Below are 26,316 nucleotides of genomic sequence, written 5' to 3'. Positions count from 1 at the left end.
TAGAAGTATGCGATTTTCAGCATTTGGCTTAATAATAAAGCTCTCTATAGTGTTTACAGTAGGTCAGTCTCTCATTCCTGAACCTGATAGTCTCTTCTATTCAACAGCTGAGGACAGGACACATCGGTTTTCTCCTCCTGTCGATCAGTGTGTCTGAGCGTGAAGCGGTGGCCTAGTTAAATCACACTCCGTCAGCACGCAGCACCAGGCCTGAGACGAAGGAATGTCAAGGGCAAATGTGTGTCTTTGTTTCCCTCCATCTGATTCTTTGTCTCCTCTGCCAGCGTTTGACTCAACCGCTGTCTGTTATCCTCTCTCTCTCTGTCTGCCAGCTCTCTTTTTGGCTCCGTTCCTGTCACACATCCTCACTCTCTGCGCTTCTTCCTCATCCTGTGTCCTTTACAGCCGCCTTGCTCTCTGTTACTCTCTCCACCCATCCTCTAAGGCACCATATGGCATTTACTCGCATATTTTGGATGACATATGGAGGCTGTATACTGTAAATACCACATCAAGAAACTTGCAAAGCATTCAGGCACTTTACCAGTTCACTAACTTGACTAAATTGCATTTCAAACCTTGATTTGGTGACATTTTATTAATAAGTGCTGGTGGGTGAATACAATGTTACGCTGTATTTTCATGTATTGTGTCTTAGATGCTACAGGAAACATGATATATTGAGTTTAAGCAGAGACTATGTGTATTTCAAGGAGGGCTGGGCGATAAATCACAATATCATGTTTCATATCATTCAGTATCAATAATTATTGAGTATGATTTAACAATGCATTTAGGAATATTAGGATTTTTTATTTATTTATCCACTGTATTTTATTTTACCAACATTACTAAGGCAAATAGTTTTAATAGTCAAAAACCTAAATATTTGAACAAAGTATCTGATCTCTTTATAATATAATAAACATAAGTGTTAAAGTGACTCTTAAACTTGATAAATAAAATGTTACAAAGTGTGTTATGGTAAAGTGTAAATACTGAACAATCAAAGCAAACTTTAAGGTGTGAATAATAATGATACAGTAAACCTCAAACTCTGTCAACAACACAAATTATGATAATCAAATCTGAGCTTTCAAGTAAAGGAACTCACCATCATTATTCATATACATACTGCAACATTACAAATTGGGAAGTTGAATGACTATATTACCCCTTATGCTTTAAATACTCTTTCTGATGGGGAGCTAGTGGCTGGGATGCACAAAAACAAGAATCCGACACAATCTCACGGCAATTTGTAACTTCTTAATTTAGTGGCTAATTCATATGAATTCGTACAATCTAATTCGTACATTAGGTGCCACGCCTCTTTTTTAAAATCGTACAATTTTGTACAACTGAACTCGAATTAGCCACTAAATTAGCCACTAATTAGCCACTAAACTGACAAAACGTAAAATACTTACGTTTTCTCATGAGATCAGGCTGAAGAATCCTAAAAGCCTCTTTGGCGACATCCTTACATCTTTTTTTTATTTTACAATCTCCTCACTGCTCAGTCACTTGTAACTACATGACCATCAACCATTTATGGAGAAAAGTAAAAAGCGCTGCAGTGTTTGGGTCCGCTGTGTTTGTCTGAGGTAATTAGTCTGCCAGAATTACTGAAATGTGTATATTCCATAGATAGTGTGAAGCAGATTGGTTAGTTCTAGTTACATTAATTGCGGTGCACACATGGCATTCGGAAAAGTTTCGATGTTTTCAACTAGGTGTGGCTGGAAAATGTGTGCGGTTCACATGTGCGCCGCTTGCACAAAATGTACAAGTGTCATTTTCACATGTGCATCGTGCAAGTCATGCGCCTCCATTGTAAATGAAATTCTTACACCCTAAGCTTATTGGCATTGCTTCCAAGTCACGCGCTCACCAGCCACATTTTAATTAAACTGAAGCCTTTATACTGAAACTACATACAGAACTGGATTTTTAATTGATATTGACCATTGTGTTCGGTTAATAAATATCGATACCAATTTTATCACCCAGCCCTAATTTAATGTGCACATGAGCCGGAAGTTGCTGAGACTTTTATTTTGGAAAGTTGATTTACTTCCATCTGAAATTTAATAATAGGGTATATGCAGAAGTATGCTAAAGGACTTTTAATTTGTCAGTAACCTGGGTTAAGCGCTTCCGGTGAACTGTATCCCGTTACAAAATTAGTGCGTTTAAGGTCTGTTTTCTTTAAAAATCAGCAATCTCTACTTGCTGAGTGATATGCGATATATAGTAGGTCTCAGATTGTTCTAGAAGCACTGCATTAAATAAAAATTTTCCCCGCCATGTCTTTAAAATATGAACATTTATTTTACCACAGTATATTCAATGGAGCTTCTGTGCTAGCCTGCCAATATTGACGGGCACGTGTGAGTAAACAACTTTTCGTCTCGTTTTACGCTTAAGCAACTAAATGAATGCCAAAGTCTATTTAACTGATTGTATTTTAATTACGTTACAACATTGATGCTGTAAAAGAAACCGTATAAATTGAAAAAAAGTCACATTAACCGTTCACTGGAAGTTTATCAGTATAGGAAGAAACACTAGCTCCGGATATACCCTATTGAGTAGGGGGCGGAGCTTTCTTTTTGAGCACCATTCCCTTGTAGCAAACTGACAGAGGGGTGTGTTTAAGAATATTGCGGCTCAATCTATCAAACTGACATCCACAAAGAACCACCAGTCTAAATGCGGGAGCAATTGATCAGATTCCCAAAACAAACATTTTTTACGTGAATTAATTTGTATGAAATAATTGTGCCCCTAAGGAATAACAATGTGCCCTATATCATAATAAACATTTTGATTTCACATGTACTTTAAAGGGATAGTTCACTCAAATGTATAATTGCTTCTAATCTCAGATGTTGTACTGATCTCAGATCAGTACAACATAAAAGAGGGATTTAGTGATTTATAAAATGCTAAAATCAAACGTATACAAGCAAAACAAAACTACCAACTGCTCTTGATGATACAATGAGCTTTTATGAAATAAGTATGCTCCGGATCATTTGTTTGGATCAAGGATGTGGATTAAACTAATTTTGCAAATAACATTGTGTTTATATTGTTTCATTTCAGAATCTCAGAAACCATGGGTATTCATTTTGTTTTGCCCGTGTGTCTTTTTTACTCTCAAAGTGCCAATAGCTGCTGACTTGATCCCTTTAAATGAATTAGCATTCATTTAAATACACAAACAGGTTAAAATAACTATGCCTATACTGCAATTAAGAGTGTATGTTTATTTAAAGAGACAGTTCATCCAACAATGAAAATTTTGTCATCATTTACTAAACCTTGACATGTTCCAAACCAGGTTAATTATTTTTTTTTATTATTTTTTTGTTCTGTTGAACACAAAATAAGATATTTTGAAGAATGTTGGAAGCCTATAACCACTGACTTCCATTTTTTCTCCTAATATGAATATCAGTGGTTACAGGTTTCCAACATTCTTCAGAATATCTTCCTTTGCATTCAATAGAAGAAAAAAAAAACTCAAACTGGTATGAATCAAGTCACGGTTGAGTAAATTATGGTAACATTAAAATTTTTGGATGAATTATCCCTTTAATATAGAGAAATCTCCTAACATTTTAGTGTTATTAACAGCAATTATTATTAAATTATAGAAAAGAAGTTTAAATTGTGCAAACAAATGCACTCACTAGAGCCCATTTTGTTGTTTGAATCCTGCAAATTTCATTACAAACGTTTTTTTGACCATGTTTTCACAGTTACCTGGTTTTGTATAACTCCCTTTTTCTTTTCTTTTTTTTTTTTTTTGCAAAATGAGTGCTAAAACACTGCATGCAAATCAAAGAAATGCTGTTCACTCCCCTCTAAATCTCTTAATGCATCATTGCAATGTGGCTGTTTTGTTAGAAAACGAAAGGCAATTTTAGCGCCAATGAAAAGCTGAGATATGTCATTTGCCTAAATATTCAGTTTCTGAGCTGCAGACTTTTATTTAAATAATAAAAAAAACAACGACCCTACAGGGGACATAATTTCCTTGTGAATGCCTTATGAATCATTTAAATCACATTTTCCGGATAAATCCCTCAGATTCAAGTATTCAGCTCGTAGGTCTGAAGGACATTCTTGAAAATGAAGATTAAAGAAGTTTGAATTCCAAAGCTCTCCACGATAAAGTAAAACAAATGCATAAATTAGCTGCTGTAGGGTGAAAGGGAGTTTAGCATAAAAACTGAAGAAAGAAGGAATGAATGGAAAGTGCTGCTTAGTTCATTATCAACAGGTCAGATTCTACACACAAGGTCAAATGAACACTAATACATTATTAGAAAACTGCAGTGAACAAGTGTCATCAAAATAGTCTGAATGACCTGCTATTGCACTCCTGGTTAGACCTAAACTGTATTTCGATGCCTTGTACTTGTACATGTAACGACAATAAAGTTGAACCAAACCTAATCTAATTTCCTTGAATATAATTACTAATCAAAGATTAAATTGTAATGTATAGCCAAACATATACCTGTGTAACACAAGGCAAGTTTTGGGGTCAAGTGTCGCATACATAGGACTCCTCAAGAGTTTCAGATAAGATATATTTTATGAAAACATAACACTGAATAATAAGTACTGAAAGGGAGTTTAGTATTGACCTTATTATATGGAAGTACGCCTTTATATGTTTTTGCAATAGTTTTAGAACTTCCGATAAAGCTGCATATGGGAGAAATGACCAGGAATAATAAATGGCAGAAAACGATCAAACTACTTTCTCTACAAACAAGTGTTTGCATAACTAAACAGACAAAGTAGAATAATATAATAAGAAAATATCAGTTTGCAACATCAAGCAGCATAACGGGCTGTTTTTAAGGTCTAAAAATGAATGGAAGTGAATGAGACCGGAAGTCTCGAGCCAAGAAGATTCAAATGACTGCGCCCGCTCGTACACGGAGAATAAGGTGAGTAAAAACTGAAGAAATAATGAATGGATAGAAAGTTCTGCTTAGTTCATTATCAACAGGTCAGATTCTACACACAAGGGCAAATTAACACTGGAGTGGCTTAATAAAGGCTTGGTCAAATACATTATTAGAAAACTGCAGTGAACAAGTGTCGTCCAAATAGCCTGAATGACCTGGAGCAAATATGGCTGGAAGTGCAGCATGGAATCACATCACACTCATTACTTTTTTATTGAGATTTAATGGAGTTTTCAGCTTTGTTTGATTGAAGTTTCCCGAAAACAGCAACTTATTTTATGTTTTCATAAAATATACCTTATCTGAAACTCTTGAGGAGTCCTATATATGCAACTCTAGACCCCAAAACTTGCCTTGTGTTACACAGGTATATGTTTGGCAATACATATTAATACAACTTAATCTTTGATTTGTAATTATATTCAAGGAAATTAGATTAGGCTAGGTTCAACTTTATTGTCGTTACATGTACAAGTTACAAGGCATCGAAATACAGTTTAGGTCTAACCAGGAGTGCAATAGCAGGTCATTCAGACTATTTTGATGACACTTGTTCACTGCAGTTTTCTAATAATGTAATCGTGTTCAATTGACCTTGTGTGTATGATCTGACCTGTTGATAATGAACTAAGCAGCACTTTCCATTCATTCCTTCTTTCTTCAGTTTTTATGCTAAACTCCCTTTCACCCTACAGCAGCTAATTTATGCATTTGTTTTACTTTATCGTGGAGAGCTTTGGAATTCAAACTTCTTTAATCTTCATTTTCAAGATTGTCCTTCAGACCTACAAGCTGAATACTTGAATCTGAGGGATTTATCCGGAAAATGTGATTTAAATGATTCATAAGGCATTCACAAGGAAATTATGTCCCCTGTAGGGTCGTTGTTTTTTTATTATTTAAATAAAAGTCTGCAGCTCAGAAACTGAATATTTAGGCAAATGACATATCCCAGCTTTTCATTGGCGCTAAAATTGCCTTTCGTTTTCTAACAAAACAGCCACATTGCAATGATGCATTAAGAGATTTAGAGGGGAGTGAACAGTATTTCTTTGATTTGCATGCAGTGTTTTAGCACTCATTTTTCTAAAAAATGGAATCATGCAAAGCACAACCCTGTTAAACCATTCGCAGCGGCGCAAAGAGTATTTTTCCTTCTTTAAAATAGCAAAAGTGGATTCGGACACACCCTTAATGCTTTTGTGCCATGCACTTCAGATCATTAAATTAAAGCCCTTAGTCTTTAAAACACTATGAATGACTGAAAACCTAATTCCTGAATCTGATTGGCTGTTGTCATTTTCTTCTCTCTTGATTCCTGCCATTAGTGTTTATTTTCAGCTCTAGGTTTACCTTTGGGCTGCTCCGGCTTATAGCAGAACAGCAGTGACTGGGGAAGTGATGCTAAAGTAATCTTGTCGGGCATATTTCATTTAATGTTTACATTCCTCGTATATACGGATACATTTGAAATAATTTTACATTGCATATGCAAATGATCAATTAATTATCATCAATTATCAATCGGCATCCCGATGAGGAGGATTCAAATACCATTATTGGTAGATAGATGTGATATGCGGAAAGATTTGATTATTCAGTGTCTGTATTAAGGAGAAAACAAGCTTGCATTTAGTCTGCATGAATATGTCTTTTTTTTTTTGCAAGCTGACTATTCAGGAGCAGATGTATGGTGTAGAATGCAATCATGGGGCGATACTGGGGCAGGAAAAACTCAGATGCTCAAATGAGATTGGATATGCAATTTAGGCAAGCTTATTCTCGGCTGCTCTCAAAAAGTGTGTGTGTGTCTCGTTTCTGCTGCTGCTTTTGAATCCTCAAGGTTAAATCAGGATGGTGTCACCACAGCTCCCAGCAAACACCTGTGTGTGTGTGTGACTGTGTGTGTGTGTGTCAGTGTGCGTCCTAAAAATGGGGAAGGACATTAGCAGAGCTGTAGGTACATATCCAGTGACAGTGCTGCCGTGACACGGTTCTGCCCTGTGGTAGAAAGTAACAGGATTAGACATGCCAGGGGTTTCTTATGAAGACCTTGGAGTTTAGACTGTGTATGTGTGCTATTATGCATTTGTTTTTGGACTTATTTGAATACAGATGCAATCACTGATCAAATGTGTCTTTTAAATGCATTGCATGTCGCTTCGGATAAAAGCATCAGCCAAATGCGTAAATGACTCATGGCGACATTTTTCAAAGAGACTTTTATGATCAAATGCAAACAAAGATCTAAGAGAACAGTTTCCAGAAAGAGATATGAACATGTGGGTACAAACATCAGCTATAAAATATATCAAATACATGTATACATTTGGGGGTTCATTCCACTGTGGTGACCCCCGATAATTAGGGACTAAGCCAAGGGAAAATGAATGAATATCCTTATACATTTTGTTAGCTATTTTGTTGTTTTATCAACTTCCACATACATTTTTGGAAACTCCTTTTTTGGATATGTATATTTATTTGTATACATTTAAAGACAAAATTATTAGCCCTGAATTTTTTATTCATTCATTAATTTTCTTTTCTGCTTAGTCCCTTTATTAATCTGGGATCTCCACAGCGGAATGAACTGCTAACTTGTCCAGCATATACGGATGCCCTTCCAGCTGCAACCCATCACTGGGAAACATCCATACACACTCATTCGCACACATACACTATGGACAATTTAGCCTACCCAATTCACCTGTACCACATGTCTTTGGTCTCGTGGGGGACAACCGGAGCACCTGGAGGAAACCCACGCGAACGCGGGGAGAACATGCAAACTCCACACAGAGACGCCAGCTAACCCAGTTGAGGCTCGAACCAATGACCTTCTTGCTGTGAGGCGATCGTGCTACCCACTGCGCCACCGTGCAGCCTGAATTTTTTCATTCTTTTTCAATTTCTAAGTAATTTTTTTTTCAACACATTTTTAAACATAATGGTTTCAATAACTATATTTTTATTGTCTTTGCTATTACGACAGTGCAATTTAAAGGCTTAACTAGATTAATTAAGTTATATATTATATATACATATAGAAAATGTCAAAAATGCTAAAGTCAATATTATTGGCATCCTTAAAATATTTTTTTGTATGTTTTTGAAGGTTATCCAGTATGTTTATACAACAGTTTAACTGCATAATCATGTGTATAAAAAAGAAAATCAAACACGGAGTCTCAAAAACACTTTTGTACGAGGAACTACTTTCTTCCACCATTCATTCATGTCTGCAGCTGACGTCAGAACAGCAGAAACCTTTACTACTTCACAAACATCACTTTAGAGCTAGTATTTAAATGATTCTCTAGCATAATATCTAAAGTCATGACAAAACAGGTGATTTTTGCCCACTTATTAAGATTTTAAAGGCTGAACGGCATGAAATGCCATCAGTCTACAGAGATGTCCCAGTATTTCTCTGTTGCAATCGGGATTTGACAGTGATTACCCTGAAAAAGCCAGAGCAAAGCAAACACTACCAGTTTCTGTGCTATTAATACAGCAATACAAAGTACAAAAGAGAGAGATCGACTTAGAATTTATGAATGTAGAATGTCCTCTGCTTGTTGCTCTATGTGGGTGGAGTAATACACAAGGGTCAAGGGTGAAGAGGCAGGACGAGTGCTGTTACTTGCTGAAAATTGCACGGCTATCAGCCAATCAGATTCAAGAACCAGACAGAACTGTATATATATATATATATATATATATATATATATATATATATATATATATATATATATATAAAAGCTTATTTTAAAACATTAAAAAATCGTACTTACCCCAAACTTTTGACCGGAAGTGTATATAAAGGTATATTATATAAAGCTCCTTCAACAACATGTGGTTAATTCCCTATTTATCAGTAAAATGGGTAAAGCATTTCCTTGAAGCTGAGAACATTGATATCAGGAAATGGTCAGCCCAAAGACCTGAACTAAACCTGATTGAACATTTCTGGAAAAAACTTGTTGATAAACTATATATATATATATATATATATATATATATATATATATATATATATATATATATATATATATATATATATATATATATATATATATATATATATATATATATATTTATATATATATATATATATATATATATATATATATATATATATATATATATATATAAAATTATATATTATTAGCCAAACTAAAGGAAATAAGACTTCTCCGGAAGAAAATAAATAAATACTGTGAAAAATTGCCCCCTTGCTCTCTTAGGCATCACATGGGCAATGTTTGAAAAATAATTACGATTTTACAAGAGGGCTAGTCGTTTTGTCATCAGCTGTAGGCCTACTGTATATTTATTTGACGGTTTAATAAAATGCATTTCAATGAGAAAATGTCACATCCTCACTGTTTTTTAATCAAACAATTATATATATTTTCAAAATGAGTGCACTTGTGAGACTAGTCTGGATGCTGCGATAAATGTTAAACTGGTTTGAAACCCGTCCAATCCTTTTACTGACAAGCAAAGAGAGCAGCAGTGATCAGCAGCCAATGAAATTGCCTGAGGAACGATAAAGCAATGAAATGTGTGAGCCAAATCAGCTCCAAACATTCGCACGCCTTTCCATAACATCATTGGCTGGCCTGCTGTCTTACAGTGTGCACTGGGCTGTATTTGCAGCTCACCCATCCAGCACGTCTGCTCCTCAAGGACACTCATGCATGTCCTGAAGATTCCAGCTCCTCAGAGGAGACTCGTGTTGTCATGCTGGCTTTATAACAGTGATGATCCAACACAATTAGTATAAGGTGCACGTCATCATATGCTGTTAGCCGTGCTCCATTTTCATAATGGCCACATGTTCCTGCTGTGAGTCTGGAGGTGGCCGGGTGACTGGTGGTGGGATCTGAATGCTTGTGGTTTCTATTGTTGCCATTAAAAATTTGTTCAGCTATTGAGATTTATGCAATGATACTAAATTTAAAGGAGCTTGCAGTTTCTTTAAAAGATGTTGGCCAGCCTTAAAGGGATAGTTCAGCTAAAAATGAAAATTCTGTCATCCTTTGCTCTTTCTTTGCTTGTATCAAACCTTTATGAACACAAAAAAAGAGATTTTGAAAAAAGTTGGAAAACTGTAACCATTGACTTCCATAGTATTGTTTTTCCTACGATGGAAGTTAATGGTTACAGGTTTTCAGCTGTCTTCGAACTATCTTCTTTTGTGTTTAACAGAATAAAGAAACTCATAATGGTTTTGAACCACTTTAGGGAGAAATAGTGAGTAAATGTGCATATTTTGGATTGAACTATTCCTGTAAAGGTCTTGGCACACTAAAGTCCAAACATTTGATATCTGTTTTTTATATTTGTAAATTAAAATCTGTCACACATAGAGCGGCTGCACGATATTGGAAAAATCTGACATTGCGATATTTTGTATTTCTGCAATATTTATTGCAATATACATACAATTTCACCAGATGACTTGAAAACCTCTATTTGGAAGCCATTTATTAATTTTCTATTGATTGGCATGATTCTGTTAGGGAACAAATCATGCACTGAATGTAATAAACAAATCACAAGTATAACTAAATACAATAGAGCAAACACAAACGTTAAATAAACAGTGCTTTTTGGTTTTCAGGCTAGCCAAACCATATTCAGGTACAAAAGCTGAAAGAAATCTAATATAAAATAACACTGCAAAGACTTCACTGTTTAAATAGTATAAAAATATTCTTAATTAAAGTTACAAATGGTAAAATTGCTTATGTCTGAATGCTTTAAACTGGCTTAAAAATGTGCAGATGACAAACTTTCACTCTATTATGGTTAAACTGTGCAGTAATTCAGCTAATCTCATGTATTTTAAATTTAGTGACTATATAATCCCATATATATATATATATAATCCCAATTTATCAATGCAGATCCTGGGATGTGACTATTGCAGATGTACACATTGCGATAATGATGCTGAAATGAAATATTGTGCAGCCCTCATAATGGTTTTGATAGAAATCTTGCACGCTGAGCCTGATGCGTATTAATTAATCTGTGAAAAAGTAATAGCAAAACAATTTGGAGTCATCTTTCTTTTTGCAAACTGAAATATAGTCACCCTAATCCAGATGAAAGTTTTGTTTTGATTGTTTTGTACTGTATACTGCTTACTGTTTCACATACTATTTACAATAAAGATTAAACAGTAAATCTGCTGAAACCTGCTGAAAACATTATCTTAAACCAGCCTGAATTGATTTGCTGTTCTTCTAGTCTCTAGCTAAGTAGAACTTCAATTGAATTCATCTTTATTTCTATAGCGCTATTACAATGTAAATTCCGTCAAAGCAGCTTAGCATAGAATTTCTAGTAAATTGAAACTGTGTCAGTCCAAACTGGACTGTTGGCTATTTTATATGGGTTTTGGGCATTTTCATTAAGCTGGTCAGGCTAGAGCTCAAATCAGAATAGCATACAGTATGCGCATACACTGTAAAAGAACATTCTAATTCTAAACTTGTTTATTCAGTGTGTTATAGTTGTAATTATTGTAATTGTAAGAGGCTAAATTATTATATGCGTTTGTTTACATGACAAAACATGTATTTTTGACTCAAGAAGGTCCATACTGACTCCAAAGGCAGATACTGATAAGATCTGGGCCTGGTATGTGGACTTTGGGGGTTTTACGATGTGGTCACATGTTGATTGGTCAGTTTGAATGTCTCAGCATTTGGGCTTTAGTCACATGGTCAAGAAAGATACAAAATAGGTGGTAAAATGCTGCTCTGCCTCTTTTCTTTTCCTGGCCTGTCTTTCCTGGTCTGCTTTCCTCCTCTGCTCCTCTCCCTCTCTGGAGTATATCTTCTCTGACTACTGCAATCAGGCTAACTTCTGGGCCTGCTCTCTTTGTCTCTCTCTCCCTCCTTCTGTGTCTCTCCTGCTACCTCTTGTAACTTTAATTATACATTTAAGCTGGGTACAATTTATATCATATACTTTATCATTCCATATTTGATCGTTTTATACAGTTATTTTGTAATTAATTCAGTTGTAACCATAGAGAATTATTGTCATTAAATCATCTCATTTTCAAGTATTTGTGAATTACTTTTGATTTAACATCAACACTTAACTGTTCCATATTGCAATACAATACAATCACATAATATCAACGCTCTCCCACATTTATAGCTATTAATACTGCCCATTCGGCAGAACTACAGTTCGAACCGCTGTGGTTTAAAACCCAATCCTACATAATTATTTGTAATTATTGTAAAAACACATTGTCTAGCTATTTAAAATACTAAAAATAGATCATTTATATAATACAATTAGTAATTACTATTTATGTATGTGTGTACCACAGTGTTAATTTTGTATTGAGCATGCACTGTAGCTTTGTTAATAGTTTGAGATACTTCTTATTTTCAGGTTTTCATTTAAATGTTTGAAGCTTTGGTAATGTTGTTTTGTTTTTATCATTTTAATGATTTTTTATTTGCCAGTCTGTAGCTTGTATTTTTGATTAATTTGTATGAATTTTAGTTTTGTTGAGAATATTTAAGGATTATTTTAAGATTTTTTTTGTATATTTCATATTTTCAGTTAATATTAATTAAACGAAATTGATTTCTATTAACTTGAATAATTTTAAACCACAGTGTTAGTACAGGGTCATAAAAATATTAAGCAAATGCTAACGAAAATCTCACAAAGCTTCATGTTTTGTAAGACTCTATTTGCTTGGAAGAGGCTACATTGTACTTTGCATGCATAAAATACATCTGAAAACAGTTGTAAGAGCACTGCTGGTGACCTTACTGTTAAGTCTGGTTAATCCTCTTGGTCAGTAGGTCAGGAAAAAAGTGGTATTGATCTAAATAGACGGTGCAACCTCTTGATCTTAGTCTAGTTCTTCCAAAATTATCCTCTTCTCTCCAGGATTGATGCTTTCCCTTGATGTTAATAGCTGGGCTTTGATGAATGATGATGGGGTTCATCCGCTGGGTGGCTAGTGCTCAATGCTAATGGCTCTTTTGTAGCTCAGGACTCGGAGGTGAACGGATGAGTGAATGTCCTCGGGCGCTGCTAGTTTAGCTCAAATGTTGTTGCTTGTTTTTTTGAGCTCGTTTCCTCCCCGTCGCCTCCTCCGTTTCTCGACTCCTTGTTTCAGCTGTCTCAATTTCTTTGCCCCTGGGGTGCCTGAAAGAAAGCCAATACAAAAAGGATTAGTGGGGGTTGACTTGTTAGTGATTTGTACAGTAACAAGATTTGATGGTCTGTGTTTAAGCGTGATGCTATCGAGGAGAATAATGATCCGTGTTTCGGCATCACTGAGAATGCTAATGAAAAGGTAAGATTTACAGAGTAAATTTAAAGTGGTGTCAGATCAAAATACCTCAAAGGTCATTTATTTATATGTTGTAAAACACATGTTTTGTGTGGAAGCAGTACATCCTGTTTTTGTGTCATTTATTCATTTTTTCATCCCTTGTCCGGGGCCGGGTCGTGTGGGCAGAGAGAACTCCAGGCTTCCCTCTCCCCAGACACTTCCTCCAGCTACTCCCAGGGGATCCCGAGGCATTCCCAGGCCAGCCGAGAGACATAGGGCGCTCTCACACTATGCTATCTGAACCATGCCCAGGCGCGTTTCCCAGTTCGTTTGAGAAAGGGAAGTGCTCTAAATCGGGCTAAGGCGTGGTTCAGTTGGTTGGCCGGCCCTGACCCGGTTGGAAGAGGTGTGCCAGAGCGTGGTTCACTTTGACTTTGCCGTGGTTTGCTTGTAGTGTGAGTGCAAACCGCCTGAGCCCGAAACTGAAGACGAGACGTGACTTTTAAGGGACTTATGTTTCATGTTTCGTGACTTTTAAGTTTCATATGGATTTATTAATCATTCTTATTGTTCAATAAACGCAAACTGTTGTCAAAAGACGCAAACCCCTCATTGCACGACAGCTGCACCTTCAACAAACCTCCTAATACCCGCAGCACGAGGACTATATGATCCTTTATGAGCATCAAAAGAGGCTGATCTGTTTGGCAAAATATTTAACTGTGTGTCACTGCATATCAAATGACTAAAATTATATAACTAAAGAAACGTCCAGTGTGCTGAGGGAGAACGCTTCTGTTTTGTTAAACTGAACAGTGCATCATCAATGATGTAAGCGAACTTCGACTCGAATGCTATGTGAGTGCAGGCCGTCAGGGGAGAAAGGAGGGGGGGACAAGCGTGCTTCAGTTCAAGGCAACTGTACATAGTGTGATTACGCCCATAGTCCCTCAAGCGTGTTCTTGGTCTTCCCCGAGGCCTCTTCCTGGTGGGACATGCCTGGAACACGTCCCTAGGTAGGCGTTCAGGAGGCATCCGAAACAGATGCCCGAGCCATCTCAGCTGACTTCTCTCGATGTGGAGGAGCACAGACTGTATTCCGAGCTCCTCCCGGGTGTCAGAACTCCTCACCCTATCTTTAAAGTAGGTATCCGAGATCTTGTCCTTCCGGTCATGATCTAAAGCTCATGACCATAGGTAAGAATAGGAACATAGATTGACTGGTAAATCCAGAGCTTTGCCTTTTGACCTGTTCATCGACCGCATTACTGCAGCTGCTGCACCAATCCACCTGTCAATCTCACATTCCATCCTTCCCTCACTCGTAAACCAAAAAACCCAAGATATTTGAACTCCTCCACCTGGGGTAAGGACTTTCCTCCAACCTGGAGATGGCAAGTGTCCTTTTTCCGGTGGAGCACCATGGCCTCGGACTTGTACTGTAGGTGCTGATTCTCATCCTAGCCGCATCACACTCGGCAGCAAATTGCCCCAGTGCATGCTGAAGGTCCATGTTCGTTAAAGCCAACAGAACAGCATCGTCTTCGAATAACTGTATGAACAGAGTAGGAGTTTGGTTTACATTGCCGACAATAAGTCAGACTTGTTTCCAGTGTATGTTGGACTCTGGCAGGGCTGCCCTTTGTCACCAATTCTGTTCATAATATTTATGGACAAAATTTCAAAGTGCAGCCTTGGGCTGGAGGGGTTCAGGGACCACAAAATCTGTTTTTGTGTCTTTTTAAATGTAAATAAGCTACTGCATTCACCCACTTCTCTAGATTGTGCCTGTTTTACTTCAACAGCAACAAACAAAACACCTGCAGTTTTTAAGCATTTTTGAAAAGTATCATGCATTCATTCATTTTCCTTCGGCTTAGTCCCTGATTTATCAGGGATTGCCACAGCTGAACGAACCGCCAACTATTCCAGCATATTTTTTATGCAGCGGATGCCCTTCCATTTCCAGTATTGGGAAACACCCATACATTCTCACATTCACACAAAGTCATACACTACGGCCAATTTTGTCTGGAGCACCTCGAGGAAACCCATGCCAACACGGGGAGAACATGCGAACAGAAATGCCAACTGGCCCAACCGGGACTCGAAGCAGTGACCTTCTTGCTGTGAGGCGACAGTGCTAACCACTGAGCCACCATGCCACCCTTGCAAAGTAACATGTATTTTCAAATTTAGAAATAAATCCTAAAGGGACAGTTAAATATATAATAAAAAAATGTGTAATATGATGGAAAGCAAAATTATCAGAAGCTCCTTCAACAACATGCGGTTAATTCCCTGTGTTCAACATTCATTCAGCCAGCCATTCTAATTTTATCAAGGTCAATGAGTCCTATTTCACAGTAAAAATGGGTAAAGCACTTCCTTGAAGCTGAAAATATTGGTATAAGGGAATGGTCAGCCCAAAGTCCTGAACTAAACCTGATTGAACATCTAGGGAAAAAAATTGTTGACAAATTCACTACAACTAAATTCAACATTATTTCTAGGTTCAATATCAACAGAAGACAAACAGAACAATACAAACCACACAATGTACTTCCTCAAAGGGGATGATAACACCAACCCAGGCTCATTCTGAAAACGTAGTCCCATGGATGTTTCTGGAGACCACAAAATACATCCCGGGAGGTACGTATTTTTGCAGTTTTTGCGAATCTACGAGAGGTAGATTCTTTTTCGTATCTCGAATTTCTCTCGCGAGTGCCATTCGTGCCTGCGCTGTTCTCGCATAAACCCACCAGAGGTCACTGTCGACCGAGCGTCTATCTGACTGACTGGATGTCTGACTGACCGGCTGACCAATCGACAGACCCACCCTCCTCCTTCCCTAAACCCAACCAATTTTGTCGATTGACCCGCCCACCCACTTACTTCCCCAAAACCCAACCAACGATTTACAAAAGCCGTCCAAAAAAAGAAAAGTCCTCGATTTTTACCACATTTTCGGATTTCGTCATATTCTCACCCTGTTATTCACTCGTTCATTTAATTTTTTGGATTTTTTGGATTTCTGGAACCGCTCTTCCCTGGACTTGGACCTGTCGTCGTCACCGTCGTGGTCATGTCTTCTCTGAGTCTCAAGTCCGCCGACGTACACAATGAGCTAACTGGACAAACTGGTTTCAGCGGGAAAGCCCTCCACATGGGGTAAGCTGTCAGCCGGTAAGCGCGAAAAGGAACGGCGTCACACCGCCCCGTAGCGTTCGTTTAAAAAAATGTAATGCAGCCATACGTACCTCAGCCTACATAATTCACAGTCTCCAGAAATGTCCACAGGACTAGGCTTTCAGAATGAGCCTGGGTTGGATAACACACATCAGTAAGCCTAGGATTTGTCAGCAACATTAAAATGCTACTCCAAAGACTCGTGATGTCCAGTAACCACTGATGTGCAAAGAAATTTTTAATGAAGATAACATTGTTCCTGAAAAACGTTCAGTGTTTATGAAATCCCACTGGAAAAACTTTGTAAAACCCTTTTTATCATGCTCACATGGCAACATTACTCATTAAATGAAGCTAAACCTGTAACAAAATAAGCATAATAGGGCTTCTTTAAATATATCCATTAATATACCACAGTACTCAGTATATTTTCAGGTTAGCATTTAGCAGGTTAGGTTAGCACCTTTCTGTGCATTCTGTAGTACAGTAATTGGGATCAAATATGACATTTCATGGTATTCTAAATTATCGAGGGCTTAATCTAATGCTGTACAACTAGAATATTAGCATTTAAATCACATGCCTATTTCATCCAGCGCTAGCGTGGGCTTCTGCTGTAATTGAGAAACGAGCCAGTTTTGGCATTTGATCCAGAGGTCTGTGGAAGCTTAGCAGCTTAACATTCAATACTTTGGAAACTCAAGCATCCAGTCGACGCATGCAAGCTAAATCAGAACAAAGAGGCTCAGTCCGTCACACTGCTTGATCTTGTGAGGGAGTTTCTGACAAAACATCTAATAACTGATTTTTTTAGATTGGTTTCCCTGGATACCGTAGAGAAAGTGAAGTTAGTCAGAAGTGCTTTGTTTTATTCTCATCTATTCATAAAACATGTAACCTAGACTACCATTACACGTTTGAAAAAAGACATTAAAGTATGTATATACACATTTTTTTTTATTAAGTTGATCAAATGTCAAAATGGAGGTGGTTAAATGTATCAAAGGGTGGCACGGTGGCTCAGTGGTTAGCACTCACAGCAAGAAGGTCGCTGGTTTGAGTCCCGGCCGGACCAGTTTCTGTTTCTGTGTAGAGCAAAGTAACCTGCTGACCTAATGTTTACGCTCATAATATTTATATTATTTGCTAATTAATAACCACCTCATGTAGATCTCTGAATATGCGCCTCATTTCAGAGTCTGCTGCTGTCCACCGGAGGTCGCACTTCGGTCACGTACGCATGCTTTGAGAGCCTTTCTGACTCAATGAATGAAAGATGCTGTTTTCCCAACTAGGAAACCCGGGGTGCTGAAATATAATTGGCTAAAGTAGCATTTGCCGGGTTAAAAGAACCAAAACAAAGACAGCCGTTCCAGCATGTAACTTACATTTTCAAAGCAGAATATCTGACTTCAGCATTGTTTTTCAGATAAACAAGAATAGTCACTTAGCATGTTTCTTAAATATCTGCAAACATATTATGGTATGCTTTAGAAGAGTCAAAAACTGACATACTGCACCTTTATTGTCCTTTGTCTATGCTAAAAAAGGGTTCTGTTAAAAATACAATGAGCATGAAATTCCTTCCATTTTTACCATGCTATATTTGCAGTTCATCTATGATGAATCAGTCTCCTTGCACAGTTTCTGGAATGACTAAGCCAAAAAAAGGGACTCGTGGCAGAAGCGAGAAGCGAGACCTCTAGTCCCTGTTGTCACAGCTAACAAAGTAATGATCTTCGATCGCATTCTTTCCCTGTTCCCACTAATTGCTTAAAACTAAATCCGAAGCACAGACACAGATTCTTTAATCAGTGATTTTTCTCTTGCATTCACCGTGATTACCAGTCTAAGCGGCGATGGAAACTAAATAGGGATGGATGGATGGCTGAAAAGCACATTTGCGAGGGGAAATAGTGGCCGAAGGGAATTACAAGACAGATTAGCAAAGCAGCGCTCTGTAGAAGACAAGTGGAGGATTTGAAGAGAGGAGAAATGCATTTTCTGGCCACTGTTTTTGTGAATAACGAGGATATAAATAAATGCATGTGTGTGTGTGTGTGTGTGTGTGTGTGTGTGTGTGTGTGGAGTGGTGATTGTGGAGAAGAGCTTTAACTACAGTTGCTCAGGCACAGATTGTGATTATTGATCTACAGTATGATCTGCTGAGCTCCGGTCTCTCTCTCTCTGTGTGTGTGTGTGTGTGTGTGTGTGTGCATGTGTGTGTGTGCGTGTGTGTGTGTGCGTGTGTGTGTGTGTGTGTGTGTGTGCGTGTGTGTGTGTGTGTGCGTGTGTGCATGTGTGCGTGTGTGTGCGCGTGTGTGCACGTGTGTGTGTGTGCGCGTGTGCGTGTGTGTGCGCGTGTGTCTGTGTGTGCGCGTGTGTCTGTGTGTGTGTGTGTGTCTGTGTGTGTGTTCGGGTGTGCGTGTGTGTGTGTGTGTGTGTGTCGTAACATGTACTCGTGATTATGCCTGAAGCTGGATTTATACTTTTGCCTGGTGCCACATGGATTTAAAGCAGTTTTTAATTAAAATAAATCTATTTTAAGATTAATATTATTAGCCTCCCTAAAAAACTTTCTTCTTTTTTGATAGTCTACAGAACAAATCATTGTTACCATAACTAATCAACTTAACTTGCCTAATTAACATAATAGCTTATTTAAGTCTTTAAATTGCACTTCAATAAGAATAATATCTTGCAAAATAATTAGAAATATAATGGATGGATCATAAAGATGTCTGTACAGTCATATCTGTTTCTGATAAAATCTCTTCAAAGTGATTCATATTTTACTCAAATGAAACGCAGCGCTGTCAATTTAGGTGAAAATCCTAAAACTACTGGTGGTACCTGGCAGCCTAAAAAAAATCGACAGGGAACAACCATTTTCTACCATTTATTATTCCTGGTAATTTCTCCCATAGGCAACTAAATCGGAAGTTCTAAAACAATCGCAAATACAAGCACACTTCCACATCGCCGAGTAAGGTCAATAAATCAAGTCAATTTATTTAGCACGTCCCTCTAGATACATTAAATTTGAGTGAGCGTTAAATTTAAATAAATATATACATTAATGTGCATGTTGTGAGGGATCTTGTAATTTCACAAATATGAGGGAGGCTGGAGAACATTCTGAATCAAGACACCTTGATTTATAGGCTTTTGGGGGGAAAATGAAAAACAACAAAATTGATCTAATGCTGTTTTTCTATTCCGGATGTTGTTTTGCCTTTCACTGTAATCGTTCATTTAGAGGCGCAGTAACATTTACTGTGGAGGCTGACAGCCAGAGCTAAATATTTCCACATTTGGACTGAGCTGATGGATGTTGTGCAGAAAGATGAAGCATCTGTCATGGGGCAGGACGTCACAGTGCGTGTGTGTGTGTGCATGTGTGTGTGTGTGTGTGTGTGTGTGTGTGTGTGTGTGTGTGTGTGTGTGTGTGTGTGTGTGTGTGTGTGTGTAAGCCATTGTGTTAGAGGCAGTGTTTTCTCTGGGTTTAAATATTTAATTTAATTTTACATTTTCTAATGCTGAGACCAAGAGCTCATAACAGTTTATAACACGGAAATCAACATTGTATTTTTAGATGCTTATTTTATTAAATGTTATTTCTTCATCTTTCTTGTGTCTTTTGAACTTAGGGTTTAAAATACTAAAGAAATATGATACAAAACATGATATGACACGACACGACGTGATACAATACAATACAAGAGAGTACGATATGGCACAACATGATATGAAACAAGACGACAAGATACAACACAAAATCATACAATACGAAAGGTTATGATACAATACGATACTATACAATAAAATATGATATGACACAACACGACAAGATACAATACGTTACAATATGATACAATACAATAAAATACAATACGATTTGAGACAATACGATACAAAACGATATGATACAATATGAAACGATATGATTCAATATGATTCTATGCTATAGAATATGATATGACATAACACAAGATACAATACGATACGATATGATACAATACAATATCATACAATACGAAACGTTATGATACAATACGATACTATACAATAGACTATGATATGACACAACATGACAAGATACAATATGATATGATACAATACAATAAAACACGATATGATACAATACGATATGGTACAATATGATACAAAACCATATGATACAATAAAAAATGATATGATTCAATACTATACTATGCTATAGAAAATAATATGACATAACACTAGATACAATTTGATACGATATGATACAATAAAATACGATATGATTCAATACAATACTATGCAAAAGAATATATGACAACACGACAAGATACAATACAATAAAATATGAGACGATATGATACAAAACAATATCATACAATATGAAACATTATGATACAATACAATACTATACAATAGAATATGATTTGACACAACATGACAAGATACATAATGATATGTTATGATATGATACAAAACGATACGATACAATACGAAATGATATGCAATACGATACTATGCAATAGAAAATGATATGACAAAGCACAACGAGATGCAATACAATAAAATATTATATGATACAATATGGTACAATACAATATGATACAATAGGATATGATACAATACGAAACTATATGATTCAATACAATACTATACAAAACAATATATGACAACACGATATAATACAATATGATATGATATGATAGGATGATATGATACTGTACAATACAATATGGTAGAATATAACAATATGATACAATATGAAAGGATATGATACGATACTATACAATAGAATATGATATGACACAACACGATATGATAGAATACGATACAATATGAAAAATACAATACCATATGATTTGATACAATACGATATGATGCAATATGATACAATACGTTATAATACAATACAATAGAATACGATATGATACAATACGATACTAAATGATACAAAATGATACAGTACAACAGAATGTGATATGACACAACACGATACGATACAACACCATACGATATGATATGACACTATACAACACAATATGATATGATACAACACGACAAGATTTAATACGAAACGATAAGATAAGATATAGCACTTTTTCTATAGCTATAGCATTTTTTCTTGCGAAACAATAACTGTGTTGACAACGATCAACGTTACAGTAAAACTTCTATCATGAGTGAGATTATATAATAATAATAAAAAAGACTTTACATTCGGTGTATTTTTTATTTTATTTTGTTTGAACCATTGTTCTAAAATCTGTGATTGGTAAAACAAAACATAAAATCTTTAAATCACCTCAGAATATTTTGCATATCCAGGCTGCATTTATCTGATCAAAAATGAAGGAGGTTTGTCATATTTTAGTACAATTAAAATGTTTTTACTTTAGGACAAGTAATAAAATAAATTATAATTGAAAATGCATTTATTTGATAAAAAAATGCAACAATATAGGAAAAATAATTACAAATTTAAACGACTGTTCTCTATTTTAGCATATTGAAGTTTTTTTTTCAACACAGAATTTTTAGCATCATTACTTTAGGCCTTAGTGTAAAAAATAAAAATAATATTAATATTAATATAATAATCCTTTAGAAATAATTCTAAAATAATGATTTGCTGCTCAATTTATTTTGATCAAAACTAAAGTCTATGTATTATCACTATTTTTGATTTAATAGAACGTTTAAAAAAATCCAATTTGATTAATTTAATGTATTCACGTGGTAGTCACTTGAAAAGAAATGTCTAGGAACCTCTTTAAAATAATACCTTGCCCCTATATCATAAGCAGAGCATAAAGGTGCAAAATCCGGAGGAAACAATTTGTCTACATAAAGACAAATTGACTGAAAAATAGTTTCTTGGATGTACGAGGCTGAAACATTTGTGCTAGTGATGGGGGGTAATGAGTAATGAGAGAGAGAGAGAGAGAGAGAGAGAGAGAGAGAGAGAGAGAGAGAGAGAGAGGGAGAGGAAGTGATGCTGTGGATTATTCCGGCTGCAGCTCTCCCTCCCTCTCCCTTTATCACACACTGCCGTATGGAATACATATTCATGCCTGCCTATGCTTCAGTGCACACACATGCACACACACACACACATATAAACACACACAACATGAGAGCTGAACACTTCTGAATGACTCAGCTGACTTTAGTCAGACATCACGCTCTTAAAGAGACAGCTCACCCAAAAATGATGAGAGAATTTTAAAAAAATATATTTCTGAAGTGATGTTTAACAGAGCATTTAATTTAATTTAATTTAATTTAATTTAATTTAATTTAATTTAATTTAATTTAATTTAATTTAATTTAATTTAATTTAATTTAATTTAATTTAATTTAATTTAATTTAATTTAAGATTATGGTTGTCCAATGACTTGCCTAGTTAACCTAGTTAATCTATTAAATTGTACATTAACTGCACAAAATATATAGCTTTTTATATGAAAGTAATTATAGTGTTAGCACAAAATGAGATCAGAATTACAGACTCTCATTTCATTTCATTTCATCATTGAAACTCATTTCAGTCAGTCCACAATTGCTTCTTTTGTTTTGAGTCAGCTTTATTACAGACGACATGAAAGGTAAAATCTGAAGAAGAAAAAACATGCAAGGGTCACTGTAAATCCATTGAAAATACATCTAAATACATCTCTAGTCAATTCCAACCACCATTTTTTGCAACCCAGTGGATTGAGGTTCTTTTGCAAACGCTTGTAATTATGCAAATGGAATAATTGGACCGTTTCCTTGAATTCTTCACCAGCCAACACAGATTATTGATCGGGGACGGAAAGAGAAGGAATCGGGAAGGATTGAGGACTGTATCCTCAATAAACTTCCTGACCTACAGGAGACACGATCTATCAGTGAAAAACAGCAGAAATAGAGCTGTAGAAATGTAGAATCTATTCAGACAACATATTGAATTCTCTTTGGTGTTTTTGTGTGTGCATCTCGAAGGATTTATCTGTAGAGTTAATCTGTGTTAAAGGAGCTCACGTGTTTGATTTTGCGTGTTTGCAGTCGTGCATTAACGTGAGTGTCTGTTTAAGGGTCTGAATTAATTTGCTAATGTGCCTGCAGTAAATGCAGACGATTCCTTACAGCTTTAAGAAGTAATGAGTGGAGACGGAGCACACCATCAGCACTGACTCATAAAAGACCATTAGTCACTTCTGAGACTATGTAGAGTTACATAGAAGGTGGAGGGAATCTCACAAAATCTGATCAAAGCATAATTCACTGTTGAATAAAAAAAGGAATAATGATTTAGATGATGATTCTTGCTGTGAGGCGCCACTTCGCTACTGCGTCGCCTATGAACCAAATATTTTATTTAATTTAATTTAATTTAATTTAATTTAATTTAATTTAATTTAATTTAATTTAATTTAATTTAATTTAATGTAATGTAATGTAATGTAATGTAATGTAATGTAATTTTATTTTATTTTATTTTATTTTATTTTATTTTATTTTATTTTATTTTATTTTATTTTATTTTATTTTTAATGTTTACTTTTTACCTAATTGTTAATGAACCAAATAATTAATTTATTTTTATTAATTTAATTTAATTCAATTAATTTATTTTTATTTAATTTGACTTAATTAATTAAATTGTATTTAATTAAATTGAATAATTATTTATATTAATTATTCTATTTTGTTTTTACCTAAAACAACTTCCATTTTTGCCAGACTAAAATAATTTTTTTAGAAATGTTAATGAACCATCATGTAATAAATTTATATAGTTACCAAATTATTTTAATTTTATTTTGTTCATTTATTAATTTTATTTATTATATTTTTTATTATAACTTTAGTTTTACCTAAAGCAGCTTTATATTTTTCTAGACTAAAACTTTATTTTGTTTTATAATAATAATAATAATAATAATAATAATAATAATAATAATAATAATAATAATAATAATTATTATTATTATTATTATTATTATTATTATTATTATTATTATTATTATTATTATTATTAATGCTTAGATTTTACCTAAATCAGCTTCCATTTTGTTGCCATACAAAAATGTTATTTCAAGAAATGGTAATGAACCAAATATTTTTGTTTTTTTATTATTTTAAATTAATTAAAAAAATTCTTTATATTATTTATTCTATTTTGTTTTTACTTAAAACAACTTCCAGTTTTACCAGACCAAAAAACTATTTTTTAGAAATGTTTATAAACCAGCATGTGATAAATGTACATTTACCAATTTTATTTTATTTTATTTTATTTTATTTTATTTTATTTTATTTTATTTTATTTTATTTTATTTTATTTTATTTTATTTTTAATAAATTATTATTATTATTATTATTATTATTATTATTATTATTATTATTATTATTATTATTATTATTATTATTATTATTATTATGTTACCTAAAACAGCTTGCATTTTTTGCCAAACTAAAAATAAATTTTTAATGATTAGAAAATAAGTGATTCAATATATATTTTGTAATGGATTAACGGTTACCAAATTAGTATTTTGTTTTATTTTATCTCATACATCTACATTCTGTTGTAATTCAGACAGTTTTGCCATAGTTTTACCATTTTCCATTTCAAAAACAGTGTTCTAAATCTACTTTGCATTTATCAATGTTAAAATGGAAAGTGGAAAAAAATTACCAAGATACATTTACATCACATCACTGTTTATCACTATATCTTTAGCATACACTTAATATAGCCTGCAGGTGAGTCATAAAGTCATAAAAGACAATTAGTCATTTTTAATGATGGAATATTTATGAAGTTACATTATGAGGATTAGTGAATCTCATAAAACATTTCAAGAAGATACCCAGGCCATATTTTACCCCTTAATAAAATATAATAAATAATAAAGTATTTTACTCAATCAGACAAGTTTGACAATTGAGATCAATTTGCAAGAAGACTCTTTAGAGCGAAATGTAATCTTTAATTATAAATATGACATGTATGTAAAATATGTTTGTGTTTCCTTCATTTGTACATTTAGATAGAAGTGTATACCACGATGTAATATATAGATTGGCATTGAAATATATTTCCATAATTAAGGCTTTTATATTCATTCGTTCATTTTCTTTTCGGCTTAGTCCCTAAGCTAAATTGGCCACACTATATATGTGTGAATCTGAAAGTGTATGGGCATTTCCCGTTGCTAGGTTGCGGCAGGAAGGCCATCCGCTGTGAAAAAAACCCTAACTTATCCACTGGATAAATTGACGGTTCATTCCGCTGTGGCGACCCCTGATGAATAAAGGGACTAAGCCGATAAGAAGATGAATAAATGAATTATGAGGATTAGTGAATCTCATTAAAACATTTCAAAAAGATATCCAAGCCATATTTTACCCCTTAATAAAATGGATTTTGCTCAATTGGAATAGTTTAAGATCACTGAAATGAAATAATTGAGATCAAATTACTAGAAGAAGACTATTTGTATTTCCTTCAACTGTATTATAAGCGTTTTTTGACCCATGGTGCAATATATTTAACATTTAAATGTATTTCTATAATAAAAGCTTTTAAAATTACTCTTTAATTTCATTCTAAATATACTGGGTTGCCATACCAAGAGTTGGGCCAAATATGGACAAGCTAAAAGGTGTTCATTTTAATATTAGGATGAAAAACGGCGTGGGCATTGTGCATTATCAAATCCACTAGAAGCATTGCTTTACATAAATGATCACACACCTCACAAATCTCTCTTTTAAATCAATAAATAATATAAGTTGCTTTACAATAATAT

The 26,316-nt window shown here is 34.9% G+C and overlaps 1 protein-coding gene across 1 annotated transcript in view; it reads left to right on the top strand.

The window, feature by feature from the left end:
* The window catches only part of LOC130237100 (ERC protein 2-like), a 48,187-nt gene extending 24,761 nt beyond the window's left edge, over window positions 1-23,426 (top strand). Inside the window, exons 3-4 of the mRNA XM_056467907.1 lie at window positions 13,282-13,344; window positions 23,304-23,426. Of these exons, the coding sequence (XP_056323882.1) occupies window positions 13,282-13,344; window positions 23,304-23,426 (186 nt within the window). The remainder of the gene's footprint in view (window positions 1-13,281; window positions 13,345-23,303) is intronic.
* The last annotated feature ends 2,890 nt before the right edge of the window (window positions 23,427-26,316 follow it).

This window comes from Danio aesculapii, chromosome 11 (genome assembly GCF_903798145.1).
Source record: "Danio aesculapii chromosome 11, fDanAes4.1, whole genome shotgun sequence".
NCBI classification, from domain to species: Eukaryota; Metazoa; Chordata; class Actinopteri; order Cypriniformes; family Danionidae; genus Danio; species Danio aesculapii.
Note: the sequence above shows the minus strand (reverse complement) of the source record. Positions and strands in the feature narration are given on the sequence as shown.